Below are 25,898 nucleotides of genomic sequence, written 5' to 3'. Positions count from 1 at the left end.
GATTTTTTTGTCCTTATCGATCGTTTTAAATAAAAAAGTTTTTTTATTTAACAAAAAAATCTACAAATTTATTAGTATTCGTTATATTGCCTAAAGTACTTTCAAATTCTTCTTCAGTAGGCAATTAGACATATACTGTTGAGGACATTATTTCCTTAAATTTAAGTTTGTACAAAAAATAGACAAAAATACTTGTACTTAAAAAAAAACTGGTAAAAGCTCAGAAAACCTGTAAAAAAGTTTAAAAAAACCTATTGCAACTCTTAAAAAGCTTTTTTTTTGTTCAGTGTTAGAAAATTAAATGAAAATTTTTGAATAGAAATGTGAAATTACACTTGATGTAGTTTTTCTGCATCAACTTAATTTTTTTTTGCAAAAAAGTGACTACTAATGAATTTTGATCATAATCAAATTTGAATTAAGTTTTAGATATGATGAAAAATTGCTGTATGGATTCTTATTTTAATTGATATAAGTATGTATCATTATATATCAAAATCCATTATTTCTACTTAATATATGCGTTTATTGCATTTAACAACTTTATTTGTATACCTTTACCTTAATTTGATTGTTTCTACAGAGTTGTAGTATGTTTTCAAATACAGATATTCAAATAGTTTCTGACTATAGCAGGAACACCGTTGTACCAAACTATGAAGCAACAAAGGTAATTTACTAAAATAGTTACTGACTTAATTTTAGAGTTGATGCATAGTAGTTTTTATAAAAGAACAAATTATTGATATTTAATTTATTTTTTGTAAATATTTGAGATGGTTGTCATCTTAGAGGTTAAAAAAATGGCTTTAAAGAGCAAAAACTTGTGTGAGGAGTTACATTATGCAAGACTGTGTTTATAAAAAAATTAAAGATAAAAGTAGTAAGATGCAAAAAGCTGAAAAAAATTCTTTAATCACTAGTAAACAATTTTAAGCTTAATTACTTTACAAAATAACTATATAAAAACTAACTTATAACTTTAATAAAAAACACAGCTTTTGAGATTAAAAGACTAGAGTTTTAAAAAACTTGCCTGAGATTTAGGAAAATCATTTTTCAATTGCTTTAGTCAGCATCAATTTTTAAACAATATAATGCCATCCTAATTGACTAATTAACTGGAGTGTGTGGCAAGCCTGATTAAAGATTTTTGTAAAACTAACACTTATCTCAAGTTTTATATAAATTTTGAAAAGTTAGATAACGCTACATTTAATTTTTTTATTTATTTATTCCATAATTATTTTCAAGAATGCTAAAGAAAGTTTCTACTTCTGTGATGTTGGCGACATTTTTGACAAATATGAAAGATGGTGTGAAGTTTTTCCAAGAATCAAACCATTTTATGCTGTGAAATGCAATCCTGACCCATTAGTTTTGAAGTTGATGATTTCAATGGGTATGGGATTTGATTGTGCCAGTAAGGTTTACTGTTAATATAATAAATATTTATTAAAAGTCTATGTAGTTAGTTAGCTTAAAGTTGTGGACTTTTTATTTTATAAAAACACTTGATTTTACACAGTCTTTTATAAAAACTTTTCGTTTCTTTTTCAACTGAATTAAAAGATCAAAAATGTTTTTGTTAGTTTTCACCTTAAACTAAAATAAATAAAAACAAGCTTGAAGAGCAATATTATGTATTCAAGCTTAAATTTTATTAATTTCTTTTAAGTATTAGCGTTTTAAATTTGTGAGTTAAGTTTATTACTCATGTAAAGTGTGTTTTGTTTTTTTTAAATTATAACTTGATTGTGTTTATTGTTTATAAAAGTTTCTTAAAAGCATTTTTCTGTTCATTGTTTTTTAAACATGTGTAATTATTAATTGTAAACCTTTTTTTGTTACAAGAAAAATATTTATAAATTGTTATTCAACTTTTATATTTATTAAAACTTTTCAAAGATTCCTAAAAAATGTTGTTTTTGAAAACCTTACACCATCAGCTTATTATAATAAGATTTATATTTTATTATTTGTAAATTTCTGATAAAAAACATTGTGAAAAAGTTTTACTAAAAATATTTCTTGCTATAAGTTTCAAACAATGCTGCCTGTAATTAAATAAATTAATTAATATAATATTTTCAGTTCTGTCCAATTTGACATACAATTTAAAACTAAAAAAGATATATAAAATAGTTTTTATGCACCTATTTACTTTACCTTAAATATTTAAAGTGAAGCATTGTAAAGTTTTAAAAGCCTAAATAATAAACAAAATGTTTAATCTGTTTATAACAAGTTATAAAGTTCAGAGTAAAGATTATTAAATTATTATCATAATATATTTGAGTTAATCCATCACCATTTAAAGTTTTTATTTTGTCTTTGTTACAATCAAATGTTGAGGTTTGGACATCTATACGGTGTTGAAATCTTACATTACTAATTTTAAAGTAATTGATGAACTGAATTATATGTAGTAACAAGTTTGCTCTACAAGAAGCTAGATTTTTGTGTTTTTTAATTTATTATTATAATAGTAGTAATAACTTAGTTTATTTTTCTAACTAGTCGTTTTTTTTTGAAATATTTTAACTAAATAAACATTTAATTGCTTATCATAAAATATCTTAAATAACTAATTTTTTATTTTCAAATAAGTAAACTTTGTTTTACTGACTAGTGATTGGCGCTTTTGTTTTTTTTTTAATTAAAGTTTTTAGTGATGTATCTAGCTATTTTCAGTTATATTGTGTTTTTATCTATCTTTATTTTTATTTCTAATAAAAAGCAAATAAAAAGTCATTCTGAGCATTAATGTTTTAGAAGACAGTTCTATTGTTAAAATATTTTTAAAATTAATTTTACAGGGTGAGCTAAAGCTGTTGTTGGAGCTTGGTGCTAAACCTCATGATATTGTATATGCAAACCCATGCAAGCAGGTTTCACATTTACTCTATGCAGCTAAGAAAAAGGTATCAAGAACTGTTTTTGACAGTAAAGAGGAACTTGATAAAATTAAGAAACTTTACCCTAGCTCAGAGTAAGATTTTTATTTTTTAAAGTTTTTGTAGTTTCAATAAAGTAACTTGGTTTTTTCATTCATCTAAAAAATAATTTTACTACTATTTGTAAATTAATTATAATTTTAATGTTGTTTTAAATTCATAAAAGTAATTTCAAAATAAATTGATTACATAGTTTTTTATTGATATTGAAATTTTCAGTTATTAGTTAAACATAGTTAGAAATTATCAAAATCAATATATCTAAACCAAGTAGGCTGGTTTTAAATTTAAAGTTGGTTATGTATCTTTTTTTACGCATAAGGGGACGATATTGCCTCATTAGGAAACCCTTTTTCAAATACTTAATAAAATGATTGCATACTTTTTCTACTTAAAATTAAAACAGTTACAGTTGTCGGTTTTTAAAATTTGAGTTACTTGTTTATAAATGTATTGTATAAAGTTATACTGTTATAGTTTTAACTTATAATACTAAATTCTACAAATATATATTCCTAGTTTTCACATTAAAATAATAAGGATTTGTATTTTATTATATTATTCTGTTTACATGTTTAAAGAAACTACTAAATAAAAGTTTTTGAATTTAACTTTGAAGTAATTATAAATTTAAAAAAAAATTGTTAACAAACTGTAAGTTTGACTACTGACAAATCAGATCTTGCCTGAATTAATTGTTATAAACCGAAATACCGTTAGAAAATAAAAAAGCAATTATTAGTTAGATTTTCAGTTATGAATATTTTGTTATCAGTTTTTCAATTGCTGTTAATTCAATGTATGCTTTAAAATACTTACTTGTTGTATTCAAGTATCACTACATCATAGGATATGTTAAACAAAAGGGTAGTAATAAATTCATGCACAAATTATTTCTATACAGCAGTTTGATCAAGCTGTCTTTTAAGCTAACTAAAAACGAAATCAAAGTTTTAAGATTTAGTTTTTATAAATCTTTTTAAGATTTTTTAAAACTTGTTTTAAAATTATTAATGACTTTAAGGGCATATAGGGTTCCACCTTGATTTTTACAAGTTGATCTTATTTTATAGAGTTTTATCTGAGCTATCATAAATTTTTAACTGCTTGAAAAAATTCTAAGTAATTTTTGAGATATGAGCAATCTAAGCTGGTGATCTCAATAGGTTCCTAATGGAAGGCGCAAACTAAAAACGGGAAAAAAGACCATTTCACTAAAAATCTATCTCCATTTCATTTTTTAAGAAATTTTCTTCAATTTTTTACATACTGTGTATAATTAAATTTAAAAAAAGATTGCATGCAGGATTTTTTTTTATTTTGAAAAATAAATTTTTTATTCTAAAAAAACCACCTTTTTTTTTTGTTTTATTAATGTAAAATTTTTAGTTTTCAATGTTTTAAATTCCAACATTTAAAGTAAAAGTAAACGTAAAAGAAACGTTTCCTGAAAGTTTGAGGTCTCTAGCTCAAAAAATAAAGGAGAAGATCGATATTTGTGATTTTTTAAATATCCAAGAAATTTGACCCCGAAAAATTTGCGGTCCATATGTTTGTATCGGTAACTTTTTAAAAAAATTACAATATCTCAAAAGTTAAATTATATTTTTTAATTCTATAAAAACTGCTTCTAGTTTGTACTTCAAGCTTTTATATAAGATCCAATGCTATTTTTAGTAGAAAAAAAAAAGTTGGACTCCCCTATGCCCTTAAATCATTAGAACTTACGAACATTAGCTACTATAATAATTTAAATTAATTTCTGTAATAAGGAACTAGTATAGTTGTTTTTAAAGTAAATCCTTCAAACTGAAATTTTTAAAACAGAATGCATTTTTTTAAATAACTTGATGTTGATACAGGAAAGACATATATTTCATACGTCTTTCAAAAGCAATCAGTAAATAGTTGGTGTTGTTCTCATTAAATTAGCTCTGCATAAAAGGGAATAGATATACTAATTGTAGTTTTATAATAGTATTTCAACCTGAATTCTCAGTACAATAAATATAAAAATTCTTATTGTTATAGTTAAAACCATAGGTCCACCTTGATTTTTACAATTTGATCTTTTTTGTCGACTTTAGTCCAAGCTGTCAGATATTGTTTACGGCTTAACATACTTCAAAGTAATTTTTGAGATATAAGTGATGAAGTTCAGTGACCTCAATAGGCTCCTTATAAAAGAAAAAAACTATTTCACTAAAAATCGATCTTCTCCTTTATTTTTTAACCAATCTTATTAAAAATTTTTCTTAGTAAGTCCATTACTAAAATTCAAATCGATTGAATGCAGAATTTTTTCTAGTTTTGAAAAAAAAAAAATTTTTTTTTGTTTTGTAGCTAAATTTTTTGTTTTTCCATATTTTTTATATACCAACATTCAAAGTCTTTTAAACTAACAAAAATGTTTCCTAAAATTTTGAGGTCTAAAGCTCGAAAAACGGAGGAGAAAATAGATTTTTAGTGAGTTTTCAAAATTTTAATAAAATTGATGATGAAAAAGTTGTTGTCCATACTTTTGTATAAAAAACCTTTATTAAAAACGTCTACATCTCGGATACTAATTGAAGTTTTTATATTTGATAAAATCTTGCTTAAAGTATAAACTTCAAGCTTTCCTATAAAAGCCAATGTTAACTTTTGTAAAAACAAAATATTGGACCCCTATAGCCTTAAAGTTTTTTTTACTAAGTCAAGACTACATAAAGTTTTAAGAATTTGAATTTTCGCTCTCTTTATTTGCTTTGCAAAACCATTTAGTACTTCTCGACATGAGTGTTTTACATTTAGAAAATTTTATTTACTGCTTATGAATTTGTAACATATGGAATTAATTTACACCAAGTTGTATATATTTATACTTTTAAAAGAGTCTTTCTGCGAATAAAAACGGCTGATGAAACTGCCCAGTGTCCGTTGAGTGCCAAATATGGAGCGAGGATTGAAGATTGTCCCGATTTGTTGCAGTATGCGCTTCAGTTAAAACTCAAAGTTATTGGAATAAGGTAACAACTTTGCTTATTTTCATGACAGTATTCATTTCAATATTTAGAAAAAATTATTAAGAACTTTTTTTACTATCAACTATGTTCGTTTTAAGTTTACCCAATTTATGTTAAGTAAGTTATTTAGAATAACTGAAATATAATTTGTGTTTTATAACGCTTCATTTATTATAAACAAACTTATAGTTTTCACGCTGGAAGTGGATGCAAAGACACCTCAACTTACGTAAAAGCTTTGAAGGATTCCAAATTCTTGTTTGATTACGCCAAACAGATCGGAATTGAATTCAAATTTTTAGACATCGGTGGAGGCTTTCCTGGTTGTGATAATGCGCTAGTGTCATTTGAAGAGGTTTAAAAAAAAGTTATTACCAAATTTTAGTTATTATCGTTCTTTTTTGATAGTCCTAAGTAGTTACTAAAAGTATCAATTTAAAATTTTGTTATTATAGTTGATTTTAGACAATTTCTTCAATTTTTTCGTAATAGATAGTTTTGCCCATGTTAGGATTGAATAATTAGATATCCGTTTTTTGCATTTATATTTTTTGGTAGATATCTTTGTTTGAAAAAAAGTTATATTTAAGTTAACATTACAAAAATAGTTTAAAATTAGATAATCTACAGTAACTTAAGGCATATTTTTAAAAAATAAAAGATAGTTTCAGCTAGTTTATGTGTTTTAAGCTTGTTTAACTACACTACAAAGTACAATAAAAAAAAAAGTTAAAAAGTATTATTTCTTGTTGATTTGAAACTTAATTTAGTGACAACTTAATAAATTCATAACTTATGTAAATCTTATTGTATACTATTAGTGTCTGATTTGTTTTAGAGGATAAATATATTTGTATATTAAAGTTCAATAACACGATTTTCTGTAAGCTACTTGAGGTGATGCTAAAAAACAAATCAAATTATTTGTATGATTGCGATAACTTGTTAAAGGTATAACAATTTCTTAGCATTCTGATACAAGAGTTTTTTTTTTCAAAAGTCAAAAATATTGGAGATAAAATAAGATTGTATCTTGTATTAACTATTTTATTGTTTGGCTTATTTTTTAACGTAATTCATTGTTTGATGTAAACTAAGTAAGTAGCTCAAAGTTATTATCAATTTAGGTATATGCAAGTTTATTATGATTTATCTACTTTTGTAAGCTTTCTTATTTTTATAGACTAAATAAAATTATTGCATAGCGATTCTTAAATTAAAATTAAAAAAAAAAGTTAGTTTTGTTACACTTTTTTTTTTGTAGCTTTGGACTGTTTATAGAATTTTGTAACAGTAATTCAATACTTTATTCTTTTTTTATAAAACTTACTAACCATCCCTGAGTTAAAGATCGAGTTGTCGACAATGTTTAAATTTATTTGCCTCAGCAGTCTACAACTTGCGGGCCAAATTCGTTCTGCGAAGACTTATATTTAAAAATTAGATCGCAAAAAACTTTAAAGTAAACTCTTAGTCTTAGACTAACTAGCTAAAGTTATTTGTAATATAGATTACATAATTTGTTTTCAATTTCTAAACTATGTTTAACAAAAAAGTGCGCTAGTTCATCATAAACAAACGAGAAGAATTTTATGTTGTTATTTTATATTTAAAAAACGTATAGATCCGTTGCAAATAAAAAATAAAACAGGTCAAAAGTTTCTACACTTTTTTTATCAATTAATAAAGTGTCATTTTTCAAAGATTGGATGTACAGTGAATGAGCAGCTAGAAGAACTGTTTTCTTTGGAAAACTACCCGGATATGGAAATAATCGCTGAACCAGGCAGATATTTTGTCACTTCAGCCTACACACTTGTCACTAATGTCATTGAAAAAAGAACATCAAAGTCTAAATCAGGTAAAGCACTGCAATTGTTAAAAGTATTAAGTATTTTTACTTTAAAATACTTTAATTTTGTAAAAAAGTAGTTATTTACAAATGTTAATACAACATGGTTTTTATCTTCTTCTTAAATTTATTTTATTGAAAACTAAAAAGTTATGAAACAGTTCTGTTGATAGAAATTAAAAATTTTTTTTTTTGATAATTTCATTAAAAACTTATATAAATATGAACCTTTTTTCAGTGCTGTATTTCTTAAGTTATAGTTACAAATGTATTTTAGATACTATAATAACTTTTTCATCCTTTGCATAATTGATTTTTTTTAAACTTTATTAAACAAAGCTTTAGCTGTTTTGAATCATTCTTACTCTTTATTAATTACTCCGGTAATTTAAAACGTTTGAAAAACTCAATCTAGTGTTTGAAAAATACTATATTTTAGAATAATAATGGCATATATTGTATATAGATGATATATGTCATGTATAAATTGAAAATGAAGTCAAATGATGTTTTTTTTGTAATTAGTATTTTACCTGTGTATTATGATAAATAAAAAGTAGAAGCCCTTTTAAAAATTATGGTGTAGTAGTAAATTCATGCTTATTAAAAAAAAAAACTTTAGTTATCCATCATTTACAAAGTTGTGGTAACCTTAAGTAAAATTTTCTAAGTAGTTTACAACTACGATTTACAAATGAAAATAAAATGTTTTATTCATGTTTTGTTTTATTATAACTCAAAACACTTCTTGATACGAAGTTGCTTAAACTTGTTATTTTTATTAAACAACTTTTTATGTCCTGTAAATAAATTCAGTGAAAATATTTTTTTATATTTTTAGTTTATTTTAAGAGTAAGACTCAAAGTTCTTGATTACAATCCAATAAGAAAATTATAAATTTATTAATTCAAGATTTTATTTATAAATCAGTGTTTCACTCAGTTAATCAATGAGGTTATTAAGATCTTCAGTTACAATAAAATTCTTGTTCAAACAGAATATATCTATGAAAATACATCTAAAAAACTATTATCTATTTTGCTTCACAAAATGTTTTTAGTTTTGTGTTTGAGCTGAAATCCTTGTTATAAACATTTCTTTTTACATTTTTAAATATATATTTGTAGGTAACTGTAATGATGAGTTAGTGTTACGAATACTCAAGTTGTATTTTTGAAATACATAAGAAAAACAATATTAGTGCAATTAATAAATATTAACTTAATCTTTTTCCTGTTCATGCAGGTAAGCATCTTTACAATTACGTGATAGATGAAGGAATTTTCGGAAGTTTCAACTGCCTGTTTTATGACCACACTGAACTCAATCCTCTGGTTCTCAATAGCATGGTGAGCTGACTAAGTTTTGTGTATTTTTTTGAACTCAGTTTCAAAGTACATACTGCAAATTTTATGTTTATCACAAAGTCAGTAAAAGTATTTTATGTAAAATAGTTGAACAAAAAGTCTCTTTATTTAAATAGTAGTACTTTTACTTGATATAAAATTCTGTGTCACTAGTTTCTACAGATAAACGACGTAGTACCTATAATTTAGTAGTTTTTGCAAATATATAATTATTTGCGTTGACTATGAAATATTGCTCAATTTACTGAGAAAAGAACATAAATATATAATAAAATACGTGTATTTGCAAAAAAAAAAAAGACAAGAACCCGGATTTAAAAAAAGATACAGATCTGGATTCTAATTTGTCGTTCTTGTGTATCACTAATTTAAGTTTATTTTAAAGTCAATATTTTTTTGATAACAAGTAAGTGATGCTTTTTAGATCTTATTTTTCTTGATGAATGTTATTTAGTTACTTAATTTGACTTTATTTGGCATAAAACCTACAGCTTGTGGTTTTTTGCTTATTGTTAAATTAAATTTTGTGTTTTTTTTTACCTTTTTTTTTTTTTTATATGTGTCGACCACTGGGTTGTGATCTTGCAACGTTCAACTCAATAGAGTTTTTAATTCTGTCATTAGGACCCCTATGCAATTACGCTACATTTATACTACTACAATAGTTACAACTAATTTTGAGATTATTTAAGATAGAAAGCAATAACATTAGGAACTTATAAAACGTTCTTCTATTCAACTGATAAATTTTAAAGACATTAAAAAACTTATTTGTAATTCAGTTAGTAATAAGTTTATCTGATTAAGTTCATACGTAGACGGGTCAATCTATAATAAAGTTATCTCTAAGGTAGAATATTTATAAAAAAAAAGTATCCTAATCTCGACTTAACGAACTAACCAGCATTTGATAATTTAAAATTAAATGTACTGCTATTTTACATCATTTTGTTATTATATTCTTTAATGGGAATGATTATCGTTTTAGTAGCTTCGGTACTAACGACTCTGATTTGCTGTGAACGTACATCTATAGCTTTGATCGTTAACTTGTTACCAATTTTTTAAAGAGTATGGAACACAACAACTGTTAACTAATTAGAAAGTGTATAGTTTTTGTTTTGATTAATTTCAATCAACTATTTGGAGAAAGTCATGTTACGTCACTAAAAGGTTTTCGTGAGTTTTTTTGTTTAGTTCAAACAGTTTAAATAATCGTTTTTTGTTTTGAAATCCGTTTACTCGCAATAAAAGTTGTACAAATTCTTTAAATTGCAAATTCTTCGGTTAGCTTTTCATAAAGCAAAAAGTTGGATATTTATGATAAATTTATAAATACCATATAAAAGAAAATGCAATTTAAGCGATAAAAAATAAAATATACATAAGTAATTTTGTTATATATAAGCAATTATTATACACTAGCAGTAATGTTGTAACTTTTTAAAATACTTTAACTTGCATGCCAGTTAATGACATTTTACAAACATAAAATCTGTAATGGACAATATTCTATTAAAATAGTTTCAAATCCTATATAGAAAACCAGTGGGCAATCTACGGCCCATTGGATTTATCTAGCCTACCAATCAGAAATCTCTGGCACAAGGCGCATTTTTTAGCTCGAAACAACTTGTGTAAAAAAAAGAGTTTTTGAATAAAAATGATAAATTTTTCTCTTAATTTGACTTTCAATAAACAGGAGTGGTGATTAAAAAGTAAATTTATTACTATTGCGCTTTCAAATAATTTTCTTTCTTAATCTCAATAGTATTTTTTTTCACTTTACGCGACCAATGAAGGCTGTTTTTATAATTCCAGCCTGGGATAGACTTTCAAGAAAATATGACCCACCGAATATTGAAGCTATATTACTCTGGTAAATATTGTGTTACTTAGTGTCCGCTCGGAGGGCCTGGTAGCACCGGCGGAACAGCCTCAGAGTCACTTGCGACCCTAATAGTCGCAAGGCTCTGGCTAGTTTTATTAACTGCGTTGCGCTTACTTATGCGTTTCTCACTCATCTTAATTTAAAGTCTTACTTAACAGAATAACAAATATAAGAATTCAATATGAATTTTTTTTCGGTACTAACTTTATATAAAAATTTGAGACAACAATTCATTTTGCAGTTAATTTCATTTTCTGTGAACTTGAAATATTTCAATTTACCCTTTCCAAAAGTTCGCAAAAGTTTTTATTAAGTTTACTATTTTACTAAAATATATTTAGTTATCTACAAGATTTTTTGAAAAGGGTAGATTGAAAAATTTTTAGTTCACAAATAATAACAAACTGCAAAATGAATTGCTGTCTCAAATTTTTATATAAAATTACAATATGAATATCAATAACTATTACTACACCAATTATTTTGAATAATTGTTAAAAATAGTAAATAATTACAGAAAACTTAAACCTTAACTATCACTAAAATACTTAAATCACTAATAAGTTGTATACAACTATAAAATTACTTAACTTAATTTCAATTCTAGCTTAAATACTGCTATTTCCAAGAGGATGAATGCCAATAACAATATGATTTAAGCAACTGCTACACCATTTGTTTTAAATAATACATAATATTAATTGATTAATACAGAAAACTTAAAGCTTAAATATCAATAAAATACTACTAAAAATCTAAAATAAATTATATACAACTTTAAATTACTAAATTTTAATCAAGCAAGTTAACTACAAGGTTGCAAATGATAAAATGTAAGGAGAGAACAAATAAGACTCACAGTTGCTTTTTTTATAACAGTTCCTTCTTGCAGATCAACTTAAATTTACGCTGAAAACACAAACTCAAACTTAAACTGAAGACATATTTATAAGCGTACCTAGCGTTAGGAAAAATAGCCTAACGTTACATGACTATAGTGTAACTTACTTGACTTGTATTGTAAAACAGAAAAACATGTAGTTTTATTAATAAATATCTTTTGCGTTTAACAATAGTCGTCTTTTTGTTTTGTTAAGCTTTAAATATTTTGTTTATGAAAGTTATAAAAAAATTACCACTAGAATGACAACACTACTCATGCAGTTTATTTTAAAATATTTTTTGATTAATCTAAAACGTAATAAATCAATACTAAAAGGACAAAATAGTTTTCTTTTCTAACTAAGCTAGATTTTTTGATCTTTAATTTACCTCTCTTTAAAACACATTCAAGCTATAAAAACCCACAAACACTAGTATCAAATTGAAGTATAAATAAAAAATAATTTAGTCATCTAGGTGTTTAAGTGTTCTAAACCATGATTCTATTTTTAACCGGACTGTAATGCTGGTAACAATACATACGACTGTTTAGTTCGGTCAATAGGTAAAATGGGGGGAACGGGTCAAAATTGCACGAGAGTAAAAAAAAACTAAAACATAAATTAATACAAAAAATAACTGACCGAGGGTTAGAGGTAACAGTGATAGTAAAATAAATAAAACAGCTAAATTAAGAAAAAAATTCAACTCGTGCAATTTAGTCCCCTCTTGCAAATTTGACACCTACCCATAAATGGAGTACATTACAACTTTAAACTGGGAGCCGCTCAGATCAAATCCGCGCACAATTCTCACCGCATCAAATCCGAGAACTGTTTACCAACCAAGAGGTAACAGTGATAGTAAAAAAAGGAATAAAAAAATTATGGGTGAAAATTGTAAGTACCATTAAAAACTCTTCGAATATAAATATCTAACAAACTTTTTTTTTGTACACGTTATTGTGAAAAGGTTTACCTAGTGTTTTTACAATATGCATTAATGTTCGAAAAATTACAAATGTTAAAACAAAACTAAAGTAAAGACAAAAATGAAGGCCATGATTTAAAAATGATCATATTTTCCACACATAACGTGGGTAATTTCCAATAAAGATTTATCGTTTTAAATAAAAAAGTTTTTTAATTAACAAAAAAATATACAACTTTATTAGTATTCGTTATATTGCCTAAAGTACTTTCAAATTCTTCAGTAGGCAATTAGAACTGATTAATTCAAAATTTTCTTGCATATAAAGACAAAAGAATCACGAAGAACAACACACAACCAAGGGAAGATTTGAGATACTTAAAACTAAAACATTCTTACAATAAAGATTTAATAAACGCATAGCCTTTGTTTCCAAAATACAATTTATTATTAAACCAGCATACTTTAGTGAAAACGTATTTGACTATTTAATTGTTAAGTTTTCAAAACAACTCGAAAAATGTCATTTGCAAGCGCACTTACTCTGTTAATCAGAGCATCTCCTACAAAGGAGAGACATCACGTCAAGCACTCTGAATAATTGCTGAACATAGATTAATTGTCAAAAGCAGTCCAATATTCGACTTATCATTTAATTTTAGATTGTTGTAAGCAACTTTAGACTTCTAAAACGAGGCAAGCATAGTCATCTCTATAGTTTAAATAATATGCTAATATAAGAACTGTATGATCTACATCAGAGTTTTCCAAACTTTTTTTCAAAAGGCCCCCAAAAAGAAATGCCTAAGAATTTTTTTTGCTCTACATCATCAACTTCAGAATATCTAGTATAAGTTTCAAATTTTGACCTCATGGCCTCTTTACTGCTCACGGCCCCCAAGGGGGCCACTTAGCCCACTTTAGGAAACCCTGGTCCACATTGACCTGACCAACTATGTGAATTCGCTTTGCTGGTTTTTTAAGCAGCATATTTTGTGTATTATTGGCGATTTTTTGTCAAGTTTGAGCAATAAAAATTTACTTTCATAACAGAAGTATTTAAATATATAATTGTTTTTAAAGGAATTAAATCTGGACAAATCAAAGTATACAGATAGAACAAAAAAAAGCTCTAAGTTTTGATGTTGATTTCTTGTAACAAAAGTTTAACTTATAATTACAAAGAAAATAACATAACATGTTAGTAAAAATACTAATGTGATTATGTAAAAATTAAGGCAATAAACATACGGTCAAACTAGCAGGACAAAAAGTATGATATTTTAAAGTTGTATTCACACAAAATGAACGAAATATTAAATTACATAAAGACTGCGAAAGTTCTTGTTTAAATTATAAAAAACAGTGACCTACTAAATCTTTTTTTAAGTCAAAATCCGGCTGGATCCGAACTATTTTAAAAAATAGTCCGGGCTGGATCCGATAGAAGTCCTAATTCATTCGACAGGTTACTGTACTAAACTGTAAATTGTTAATTTACTGGAATAGTGTTTTTATAGATAATATTCAGTGTTCATTTTAAACATTATCTTGTGATACTCAAGAAATTGAAAAAGTTTATCTTTAAAATATGATTTTAAAACTGGTAAGTACAGAAAAAAATATAACCACAAGTGAAGTTTAAAACTTACTATAATTAATTTTTAATTTCAGTAAATTTTTAATGCCCAATACTTTTCTTTTTTTGTCAGTAAAAATGTTATACGCATAATATTTTTATTTTTTCGTCTTTTATTGAGTAATTAGTTTTATCTTTTATGTGTATACTTTGATTGTACAAGTAGATTATTTTTGTTGTGGTAGAAACACCTAAGATGAATTCTATTTCTACTTTATATAAAGTTTTAATATTTCTTTTTCTAAAAGTAATTATTTTAAATGTATATTAACTAATGTGGTTATCAGAATGTCTACCGAAATAAATAAACTACTAAAAACTTTCAGGGTGGTTTGAGGAATGAAGAGACCAAGCTTTCTTCTATTTGGGGCCCCTCATTAGACGTGGCTGATAAAATTAAGTCAAAATTGCAACTTCCCGAATTAAACGTCAACGACAAAATTGTTTGGAAAGGTTAATTTCAGTTGTTTTATAAAAAAAATAATTTAAAATGAACTATTTGTTTACCATATAAATTTAAGCAAAAATATTATTGAACGTGTTTCATTTTATAATTTTACATTTAGATTAAATTGAAAGTATTGTATTTTTTGATATAGTTGAATAAAAATTTGAAATAAAAAATACTGATACCACCATAAGAAGTACAAAACAGATACTTTTGCATTACACAAAACTTGGATTTAATAGTTTTTTCATGTGTTTACTTATGACAACGAAAACTTAAAAACATTTTTAATTTTTCTGTCTCTTTTATTTAATGAAAGAATGCTAGTCTTTAAGAATTTGATATTAAAAAAATTGTATCAAGTTATATTGTAGTTTTAGCCTTAATTAAACTTTCAAATGTAACCTAGTTCAAATTTTTCTTGGTAAAATAAATTAACTCCACATATTTGCTTAAATTCGATAAATATTAAGTCAATGAGGGTAAGTCATTAACTTTGACAGCTTCATTTTTTTTCATGTTTTAAACCAAGGTAACAGTTGTTTTTTTTAATTTAAACTTTCATTTAATTTACAGAGTCTTAAAATTGAAGAGCTAAGCAGGTTTTATATAAAAGGAACAAACTAAATACTCTTTGATATTTAAATTCTATATTCTAAAAAATCTTATTATATGTTTTTAAATTTTCTAACTTGAACTCTTTTAAACTACAAAAAAGTTTTGGAATTAGATTTTTTGCAAATTTTTTAAAAGTTCAAGTCACAAGATATTTTTTAAATACCAACTATTCTAAAAATAATCCAAAGAAAGTTGTATAATTGTTTAGAAGACATAATTTTGTTATTTTTCTAAAATATTTTAGTAAATTATGTTGCCCTGCATAAGATTTTATAACTGACTGTAAAAAAAATAAACCGAAATGCATTTACCTAAATACATAATTTTATATTTAAATATTTTATGTACAAGTTTTTGTAAAAATAAGTAACGACCCCTCTACGGAATGCTTGAAGATGGGCAACTTTTCTCGTCAAAATTTTTACATTAAAAAGTGTTTCGCGTAGGCACGTTTCACAACCCTTAACTAAATTTAAAATTAGCAAAACCAATTCAAAAATTTGTTACATTGTGTATGAACAGTATAATTTTTACAGATATGGGAGCTTATTCGATATCAGCAAGTAGTGATTACACAAACTCAACTCAACCTAAAATTCGGTACATCGTTTCTCCTCCTGCATTGTTAGTTTTTAATTATGGTTGGATGATATATGCATACTTGAGCATTATACAGGGTGGCCGAAAAACCTGGAATTTTGTATAAAAATTGTTAAAAAACATAGAATTTTGTACAAAAGTTCTGAAAAATCCTGGAATGATATAAGATTTAGTTTTTTAACATTTTGATATTTATAAATGCTAGACTTGAAAAATTTGTATACAAGTTTGTAATTAGTAATTGATAAACTAGTGTAAGTTATAACTTTAATTAATGAAACTAGTTTTTTACTGCCCTTCCATTGTTTTAGAAGTCATGTAAACTCAGTCAACATGAACCTATTTCTGTCCAATGCAACTTAATGGAGTTTAGATTAAAAGAAAATTAAGAGCAAGAGCTAAATAATAAAGTCTGATACAATGTTTTATACCCAATGTGTTTATGGCAGCTATAATAAATCTTAACTTTATAGTATAACTTTTAAGTAATTAGTTTTGCCTAGTTTATTTTTAGTAGTTATAATAAGTATCATTTAGTTAAATTTAATGTTTTTTATTTAGTTATGGCTAAAGTTAGGATTTAGACTATGATAAAACCATAAAAGTGTTTTTAAATTTAACTAATCTAATATCTCTTTGTGGTTATAAAACTTTAATTAAGTGTTTTTATACCTTTTGTTGGTTAGTTAAATATTTTAGCTTCATGTCATCTATACATTGCACACTTAAGGCTTTGTTTTTTTCTTTTTCATAAGTTCTATAAGTTGAGCTAAACACTTTAAACTAACAAAGTATCATCATATGTTTATCAAAGACAAAACCAGAAATAGTTTTCATGTTTAATAAAAGTAATTTTTGTTGAAAGCAATAAATAGTTTAGAGATACTACCAGTATCAACAACTTGAAGATGCCCGTACATAATGTAAAATACACAACAAATATTGTAAAACAATTGTTTTTTCAATCCTTTTACTTACAATTGCTTCTCAAAATTAGTTTTTTTTAAATAATTAAAATTGTACTTTCAAAGATATTAATTTAAATTTAAAAAATTCATACTATATATAATTTATTTTAGCTCTTGCTCTTAGTTCTTTTTTTAATTTTTATTTGACATTATATTAGTTGTTGCAAATTTTAAAATACAATTTATTAAATAGGTTGATAAATGTTAATGATATTTTACTAATTAAAACTAACAACTAATTTTAAATATAATTTATGGCTATTTATGTTATATATCAACATAAAGACTTTTGAACAATCATATGAGAAGAACTTTGAAGAAATTGATTTGTAATAATAGTATAGGTTGCAATACCATAAAACAAAGGTTAATTAGTAATATTGTAGTTTTTAAGTAATTTAAATCTATCAAAAAGTATCTTTTCTAACTTTAGATTAACTTACCGCTAAAATTGGCAGGAAAGACGTATGTACTTGCAAAAACCTGGAATAAATCCTGAAAACCAGGAGAAAATTAGCCAAAAACATTTGGCTACCCTGTTTATATTATTGATGATTTTTATTAAGCCTACTTGTGATTGTTTATACTGATTATTTTATTATCTTTATATCAGGGTTGCCACAAAAGCTGGAATCTTGAAAAAACCTGAAATTTGACAACTTACGCTAAAAAACCTGGAATTGAAAATTTTGAAAAAAAAAAACCTGGAAAATTTTTTAGTTTGGAATAAAAATCACTAAAAAACCTGGAGTTTTAAACAATTTTTACATGTTAAGTAGTAAAATTTCGATTTGACACAAAAAATCTATCATATAGATAGAAAATTTTTGTCTTCATCAAAATTTATTATCAAAAAACACATTTAAATTATTCAAAATAATTTAATATAGCCTTGCAGTATCTTTTCAATGTTGTTATACTTTTTAACACAGCTTTTTACCTTAAACTTAATTTCAAACTAAAATTAGACCCAAAAACGTGGATTTTTAAAAACCTGGATAAAATTTGCCAATTACCAGTGGCAACCTTGCTTTATATGACTAGATTATTCAATTTTGAATACTTTAGACTAAAGTTTGTGCAATCAAATTATATTTTAAGAAAATTGTTTTATTTAGTATTGTTTTTTTTCTGCAGTATAGAAGCTTAAACGCTAGTAAAACTTCCCGACTTATGGTTAAAATCGTTATAATTATAGTTGTTTAAGTTTTGAATAATTTAAATGTTCAAAGAGTCTATTATAATAAAATAAAATGCTTTGAGCTTAAAGCAAATAGTCCTTACTTAAAAATTTAATTTTATAGAACAATTTAAATTTAGTTATTTTAACACATGTATTATACAGATGAGTATTTTATAAAATAATAGATAGGCTTAATTATTTACAAACCTTTTATATTGCAAAACTATTAAATATCATTAAAAACGTTTTAATATATTTACTTTTTATGTAAGTTCAATAAAGATAGGTTTTCTAGATATTTTGCAAAAAGAGTCGCATTTTGTCAGTATTACACTTTAACTTTTTAATTACTTCTGTTATCAAATTACTAAAGGTAACCCATTTAATGCACTGGATATTTTATACTAATAACTCGGCCAGTTTTTAAATTCATAAACCTGGTAGTCTTTATTTTATTAACTACTCTATTATTTTATTACAAACAGGAATCATCTACTAGAATGCGCTGCCAAAAGCTGCCATTAGAACAGAACATGACAATGAGCTTATATATGAAAATTAAAAAAGTTGCAATTGCGAAAGCGAACTATTTGTTTGATATTTTTATAGCTAATATTACTTATGGCCGTCTCTAATAACCTATTTTCTACATTCTCAGGTATCTTTAAAGTTATGCAAACATGTTGACAATCTTGAATTTAAAAGTTTGTTTTATAATAAGTTAAAATCAAATTTTATTTTGGTTTTACTACTATTTATTAGCATAAAGTCAAAACAACACGACCTAGAAAATTATTTAGTAAAAACTTGATTCTGACTATGTACCTTCTTAAGCTAAAGTTATAAATATCAAAATGACTTTAGAGTTATATTTAAGTAAAATTAGTGTATAACAACAGTATGAAGTCATTTATAACGACAAAATATTTTATTTCACGCCCATTAAGGATTAAAATTCTGCCCACTGCATTTTCGAACTTATTTTCATTCAAACTAATGCGTTTCGTGTATAGTGTTATGTAAATCGTGCTACGTACAACCTTTTTTAAATTTTATGTCAGATAATATGTTGTAATAAAAATTTTTCATGACTTAAGTTTCGTTCTCTTATGATTAATGTACTTTTTATTAAATTAAAAAAAAATTATTTTGTTTATGGAAGCAAATCGGTTTTTGATGGTATTGAAGGAGTTATAAAAGATACATAAACTTTTTCAAAAACCAGCTTTATTTAGGTCAAGTTACTAAATGTTATTTTCAAACAGTTTATAAATGAAATTTTATTTTATTAACTTACCTGTAATTAACGAACTTAATTATTTTATTTATGTGTACTATTTTATTAAACTAAAGTAAAATTTAAACTATACAAAAGACCTTGAAAACGTAAAAAAAAAGATTTAATCTCTAAAGCAAAGTACTATTTTCAAAAACTCACTAAAAGTTTCATTGCATAAAAATAAGCTTTACGTAGCAGTACTATAAGATTATATTAAATAAAAGGTTTAAAGAAATAAATTTGGATTATGTCTTAATTACAAAACCTAGTTTACATTTTATTGTTCTTAAGTAATATAAGAATTTTTTTATGCAATAAATATAAAACTAATCATTAACTTGTTCTAATTCATACTTATTCATAAAATAATCTGTTTCTAATAAAATATTAAAGTATTAAAAATGTTTTTTTTCAAAGAGTTATTCCAAATTGATATATTTTGATACTTTTGTTGACGTGCACGTACTTTATCAATTATATTATTCAAAGAACGTCATTTTTAAAGATATTTTCATATACTTGTCACTGAACTGCACTGAATATTATTTTCTGGTAACTACAAAATTATTTTCATATGGATACCTTAAAGGTCCCTTTCTATTTTTTCTATTTATTTTGATATCTAAAATAACAATAATAATTCAAAAACAGCAGTATTTAGAAATGATAAAATTTATATTTTAATGTGAATTCATGGAACTATATATATTTATAATAAAATTAGTTATTAAAACTTTTTTTTTAAAAGGACTGCTTAAACCAAAACTTTATAAAATGTAAAAACTTAACATATTTAAATCGTAATAAGTTAAAAATTGTGTGTTTTGTTGTAAAAATGTTATTTTTAGTGGTCCACTTATTCATTCAAAAAAAAATACCTGGGCGGAATTGAATCGTTGAAACTTTTCAAAAATGTTAGGTTGTAGAACCGGCTGTAATGAAATGCATTTTCAATATGCTCTTCCATTGTTTTGATGTTAATTTTTTAAATATTGAACGTTGAATTTTACAAAACAAACTCAACAAATGAAGCGTGTAATTAAACTCAAAAATCTCAAAGAGATAGAGTGGAGGATAAGACCTTTAAACTGAGAATTAGACACATATTGTATAGATATAACTGCATGTAAATATGTAGTGTATTTTTGTGGTTTAAATATAAGAATTAATATTTGACCAATATTTATTTCTTTTAGAGTTTTTGAATATGTTATAGTTCCCATTAGTTAAAGTAATTTTCACTAAAACTTAAATTGTATTAAGTTTTATTTATTCCAAGTTATTTTTAAAAGTAACTTATACTTTTGAAATATTGTCGTTATAACAAAGTTTTATGGTCCTTTTATATAATAAATATGTCACCCAAACTCTCTTGTCTGATTTATATGAAGTAATATATTCTCAAATGTAATCTAGTGTTAATAAGATATTAATTGAAAGAGGTAGGATTTAGTTATGATGAGTAGTACTAATAAATTGAGTGTACTACAATCCACACCTTATACGGCTCTCGCCGCAAAGTATTTTCTAGTTTTATTAAATTTAAGAAAATAATCACAATAAAACGGTTTTTATGCAAGTTATTCACAACTGTGCTAGTAATTTGATTGATTTGTTTTTATTGCTATTTTGCTTATGTAGACTTTTGAGTATAACTTATAAAAGTTCATCATTGCCTACTATAGACTACCGAAAACTTTTTAATAACATTGAAAAAAGTATACGAGATTAATTAACTTACAAATTAAAACTTTAATAAATATACTCAAAACAGAAAAATAGTGTATGTGTGTCCTGAAAAAGGGGAAGACTAATGACTACTAATAAATTATTCTGTTTTTATGGTTTCATTATTTTTAAAGTGCTCATTTAAGGTGCAAGTTAAAGTGTTACAAACGCTTTTATTAAGCAGAAAAAGTTATGTTATAAGTTTATTACTAAATTGAAGTTAGTAAAAGTGTCTAACACCATTGATTTATTTGTACTTGAGGACTTTCTTGTAGTTTCTGCTTTTTACGGATAGTTTTTTATAACTTTAACGTTGTAATTTATAATTCAGTACTAAATATTGCGTTTAAATCTTATATATAAAATTTTGATCGTCAGACCACAAGCCCTTGGTAGACCGATAGCTCAGTAAAGTTTAACCAAAATATGTATTGTGTTAACTTAGGCTTGTCTCACGAAATATGAATGTCCAGACTTCGGCTCCTCTTTTACCAATGTTATTTAGCGTATATAGGTAGAATTAAGTCTTTCTTAAGAAACAATACATTGTTAGCTAGCATGCTTTATATAGTAATCTACCGGGTCTAAGCTTTTTTGCTTAGATTCGGTTCCAACTTTTTGATAAAAAGAGCAATAGTTACTTGTTTTATTAAAAAGTTTCTTTTAAAAAAAAAAAAATTATAATTAAATTTATAACAATATGTTCCCTGAAAAGACACAAGTAATACACAAATATGAACAAGTTTACAGTTTTAGTGTTTTTGCAAACTTTAATTGATATATTTCGTAGACTCACAAATGTCTGTACGTCTTTTCTGAAAAAAAATAAATAAAAAAAGTAAAGCTAAATCTCTACTAGCTTTTTTCTTGTAATATTTTTACTTTAGTTTTATAAAAGCATGCTAAGTAAAAAACAGTTATCTTTTTCCTTTTCAATTCAAAGAAATACAAAATATTGTTTTAAGTTTTAATAAAGTCTTTGTACACTAATGCTATATTCAATAACAAGGTTGTGCAACTTGTTTAATTGGTGGGTTAAACTTTGCTGCATTTTGTACATAAAATAAAATTTTGTGTATCATACTTTGTCATCTTTCTCTTTGCTTGAATATTATCTGTTTTTTAATTGAATAAAAGATATATATATTTTGTCACATAAATTATTGTATTCAGATTAAAAAACGTACATACTGATGTATAACAACTTTATTTAGATAGTTAGATTAGTTAGTGTTACTGATATTTTTTCCTTTTAATAAAACATCACGTTTAAAGAATATATATTTTGTGAAGATCAATTTATACCTTTAGTATAAAATAAAAGTTATATAAAGTTTGATGTACTAACTAGAATAACCTTTAAATGAATATTAAGAACTATTTTTTAAACCGATATAAAGTAATTGTTAAACTTCGACCAAGAAAACAATTTTACTATTATTCAGTGTCTTTACTTTATTACTAGTCAAAATAAAACAGTGCTAGAATAAATCGATACAAAACATTGCAATTAGGTATGCTGTGGCAAGCTGAATTTATTTTTGAAATTTTATTTGGTGTTTAGTACTATCATGCCACTAAGGTATCATACTTACCTTAAACAAAAGTTAAATTTTCTTTAACGGCTTAAATTTTTTTTTTCTGATTACAACCAAGTTTTATCTAAAGCAAAACATCAAAATTCTAAAAATATCAATTTTAGATATCTTCTATAGTTTGTAAAAATTAAATTATAGGTAATATGGTAAAAAAAATACAACGCTCTAAAACAACTTTTTTAAATAATAGTATTGTTTTAAATGTCTACAAAACTTCACCTTTCAAAAAAAAACAAGTTTTAATTTTAATGGAGAAACTTAATTGATAAGAACTTATAAGTTTGAAATTTTTATTTGTTATAGTTTTAGATATTTAATTAATTGATGCGCATATAAAATATCTTTAATAGCTCATGAAGAATGTTGAAACATAGTTTATAAAAAGGCAAAGTTTATTCAAATCATGTTTTTATTGTGTTCAGTTAAGTTCTTAAATTAGAAGTGTTAAATATCTGAAAAGACTTCCTTAATTACCAACAGAGCTGTTAGAAAAAAAATCTTAATCTATAATAAAATATATTGTTAAAAATTTTTATGATAATTTATTAATGTTTGATAGAAACTATATGATCTTTAAGCCTGTTTTCCTTCTCAATTTATGTTAGAGTACAGAAAAACCTTTTTTGTTTTAAGTTACATTAGAAATTTATTAAAGAGTAGTTGAAATCTATTTTTAAACCTCACTGCTATAAAAAAGGTTACAAAATATTTCACAAAAATAACACTAATAATTCAAAATGACAATTTTTAGCATATTGTTATCCCAATACTTGCACAATTCCTATTGAAATCATTAACTTTTAAATTAATTGATCAGGATTGCATTTCACTGCATGAAATGGTTTGATTCTTGGAAAAACTTCACACCATCTTTCAAATATATCGCCAACACCACGAAAGCAAAAACTTTATTTAGGCTTATTACTGCAACTCTCGACCACAACAAAAGTCCGTATGCCAATCTGCGACCTTGTATAGTCCTCATAAGGACTCTTTAGGCAGATTTAGTCTTGATGAACTGTTGTATCATTCAAAAAATATCATGATTAAGTTCGAGCTGTGCAGTCTCGTGATTAGTGAATAATGATGTAGTAATAGAGATATTGGAAGCATATAGTTTAGCTAGGCATTAATTAAATTTACATAAAAATGAAAGTAAAAAATAATTTTTTTTTATCATCTTTTCCTTTAAAAAAAATAGTACACATATTATTATTATACTAAGTCTTCAAAATAATAAATTTAAAACTTAAAAATCTGTATTTGCAAACGTATTATAAAACAGATAAAGTCAAGATGTTAAAAAAGAAATTAATTACTTATACTTAAATAGAATAATAATGTTTTAAGATAATCGATACCTAGTTTTAACAAATAAGAACAAATATCTTCTTTAATGTACCTTCTTTACAAAGAAAAACAATTTATCAACAAAAACAAATCAATATTTACACTTCCCTCCAAATTAATAAACATTTAAGACCATTCAAGCAGTTATCATCTTGTATAGCAGGGTTTCCCAACCAGGGGTGCTCGCACCCCTTGGTGGTGCGAGGCAGCATTTAAGGGGGTGCAAGATGGCTTTTAAACTTTGTTTGATAGATAAGGAGATTTTTCTTTAACTTGTGTGACTGTAAGCCAAAATTTCAAAATTTAAAAGCTAACAAGCAATTCAAATAATTAGAAAAAACAATAAATCAATCATTGAAAACCTAAGCTTTCAAATTCAATACTAATTTAGTAATAAAGAATAACATTTATTTATGATAAATAAGAAAAAATGGTCGTTAAATTCAATATGGATCTTTTGTTGAATTCTAGATCTTTCCAAGAAAATCTAGCATAAAAAAAAATTAATTTTCCGTTAAATACATTGTGAGCATTTGCCAAACGACGAGTCAATAGGAGTTTATTAAAGAAATAGGGTTAGTTTTTTGTTTTTATTTTCGTTAGTTAAAAATAAAACTTTTGTTTTTGTATTTAAAAATAAATTCATATTTATTTCGTTTGATTAAAAGCTAATTGTTTTTTAACTTATTTAAAGATAGGGCAGGTAGAATAACGAGTGATGAGCTTAAAACTCACTTGCTTGACCTTCAGAAAACGGTTGCAGAAGGAGTCTGAGTTGTGCTGTATTTTTACCTTAGAAAAAAAAACTTATGCAGTTTGGTGTATTTTTTAATTTCAATATATTTAATTCCTGTTAATATTGACACCTATAAAAAGATTGATAAACAAATCCTTATCGTTTTCTATAAACTTTTACTTATAAAAATCATTACATGAACTGCAAGGGATGCGAGAGCAAATAAAAATATTTTAGGGGTGCGGGGCATTAAAAAAGTTGGGAACCACTGTTGTATAGTTTAACCAGCACCATTTTTTTGACAAAGAAACCCATGGTAGCAAGTCATATATCTTATACCAGTACTACTTATTAAATAGCTTTTAAAACTGTAACGTTTCCTAAAAATCCTTTATTATACTTAAAATTTTAAGCAGATTTGTATAAGTAATATGGGGGACGGGTCAATTATGCACGAAAACACTTTTGCACGAAAGGTTATATATGCAAGAAGAAACACTTTTGCACAAAGACACTATTACACGAAGGGTCATTTTTGCACGTAGGGTCAATTTTTCACAAGAGTAAAAAAATAAATTAAATTAATTACCAACAAAGGGTTAGGGGCAGCAGTTAAAGAAAAAATACTCAACCCGTGCAAAAGTATCTTCGTGCAAAAGTGACCTTTAGTGCAAAAAAATTCCTTTGTGCATATTTAAAACTATGACATCTTGACAAATAAAGTGTTAAATATAAATTTTTAGGAGTTTAAATTAGAAAATATTAAAAGTTCAACACTGGATAATAACTTTGATCAATATAAAGTATTAAGCACGTTTTTCTTTAAAGAAAACTGCTGTAAAACTTTTGCCTAATTATTATAATAA

At 25.1% G+C, this 25,898-nt stretch overlaps 1 protein-coding gene across 1 annotated transcript; it reads left to right on the top strand.

The window, feature by feature from the left end:
- The first annotated feature begins 587 nt into the window (after positions 1–587).
- Positions 588–19,390, top strand: LOC145845997 (ornithine decarboxylase-like). The gene is made up of 10 exons (XM_082952966.1): positions 588–670; positions 1,255–1,428; positions 2,820–2,992; positions 5,831–5,965; positions 6,152–6,317; positions 7,667–7,823; positions 9,061–9,164; positions 14,851–14,977; positions 16,127–16,214; positions 18,827–19,390. Exons 1-10 carry the CDS (start codon positions 593–595, stop codon positions 18,864–18,866), a joined length of 1,242 nt encoding a protein of 413 aa, XP_082809092.1. The 5' UTR covers positions 588–592; the 3' UTR covers positions 18,867–19,390.
- The last annotated feature ends 6,508 nt before the right edge of the window (positions 19,391–25,898 follow it).

The sequence above is a fragment of the Thalia democratica genome, chromosome 1, assembly GCF_965202585.1.
Source record: "Thalia democratica chromosome 1, ktThaDemo2.hap1.1, whole genome shotgun sequence".
Taxonomy (NCBI): domain Eukaryota; kingdom Metazoa; phylum Chordata; class Thaliacea; order Salpida; family Salpidae; genus Thalia; species Thalia democratica.
Note: the sequence above shows the minus strand (reverse complement) of the source record. Positions and strands in the feature narration are given on the sequence as shown.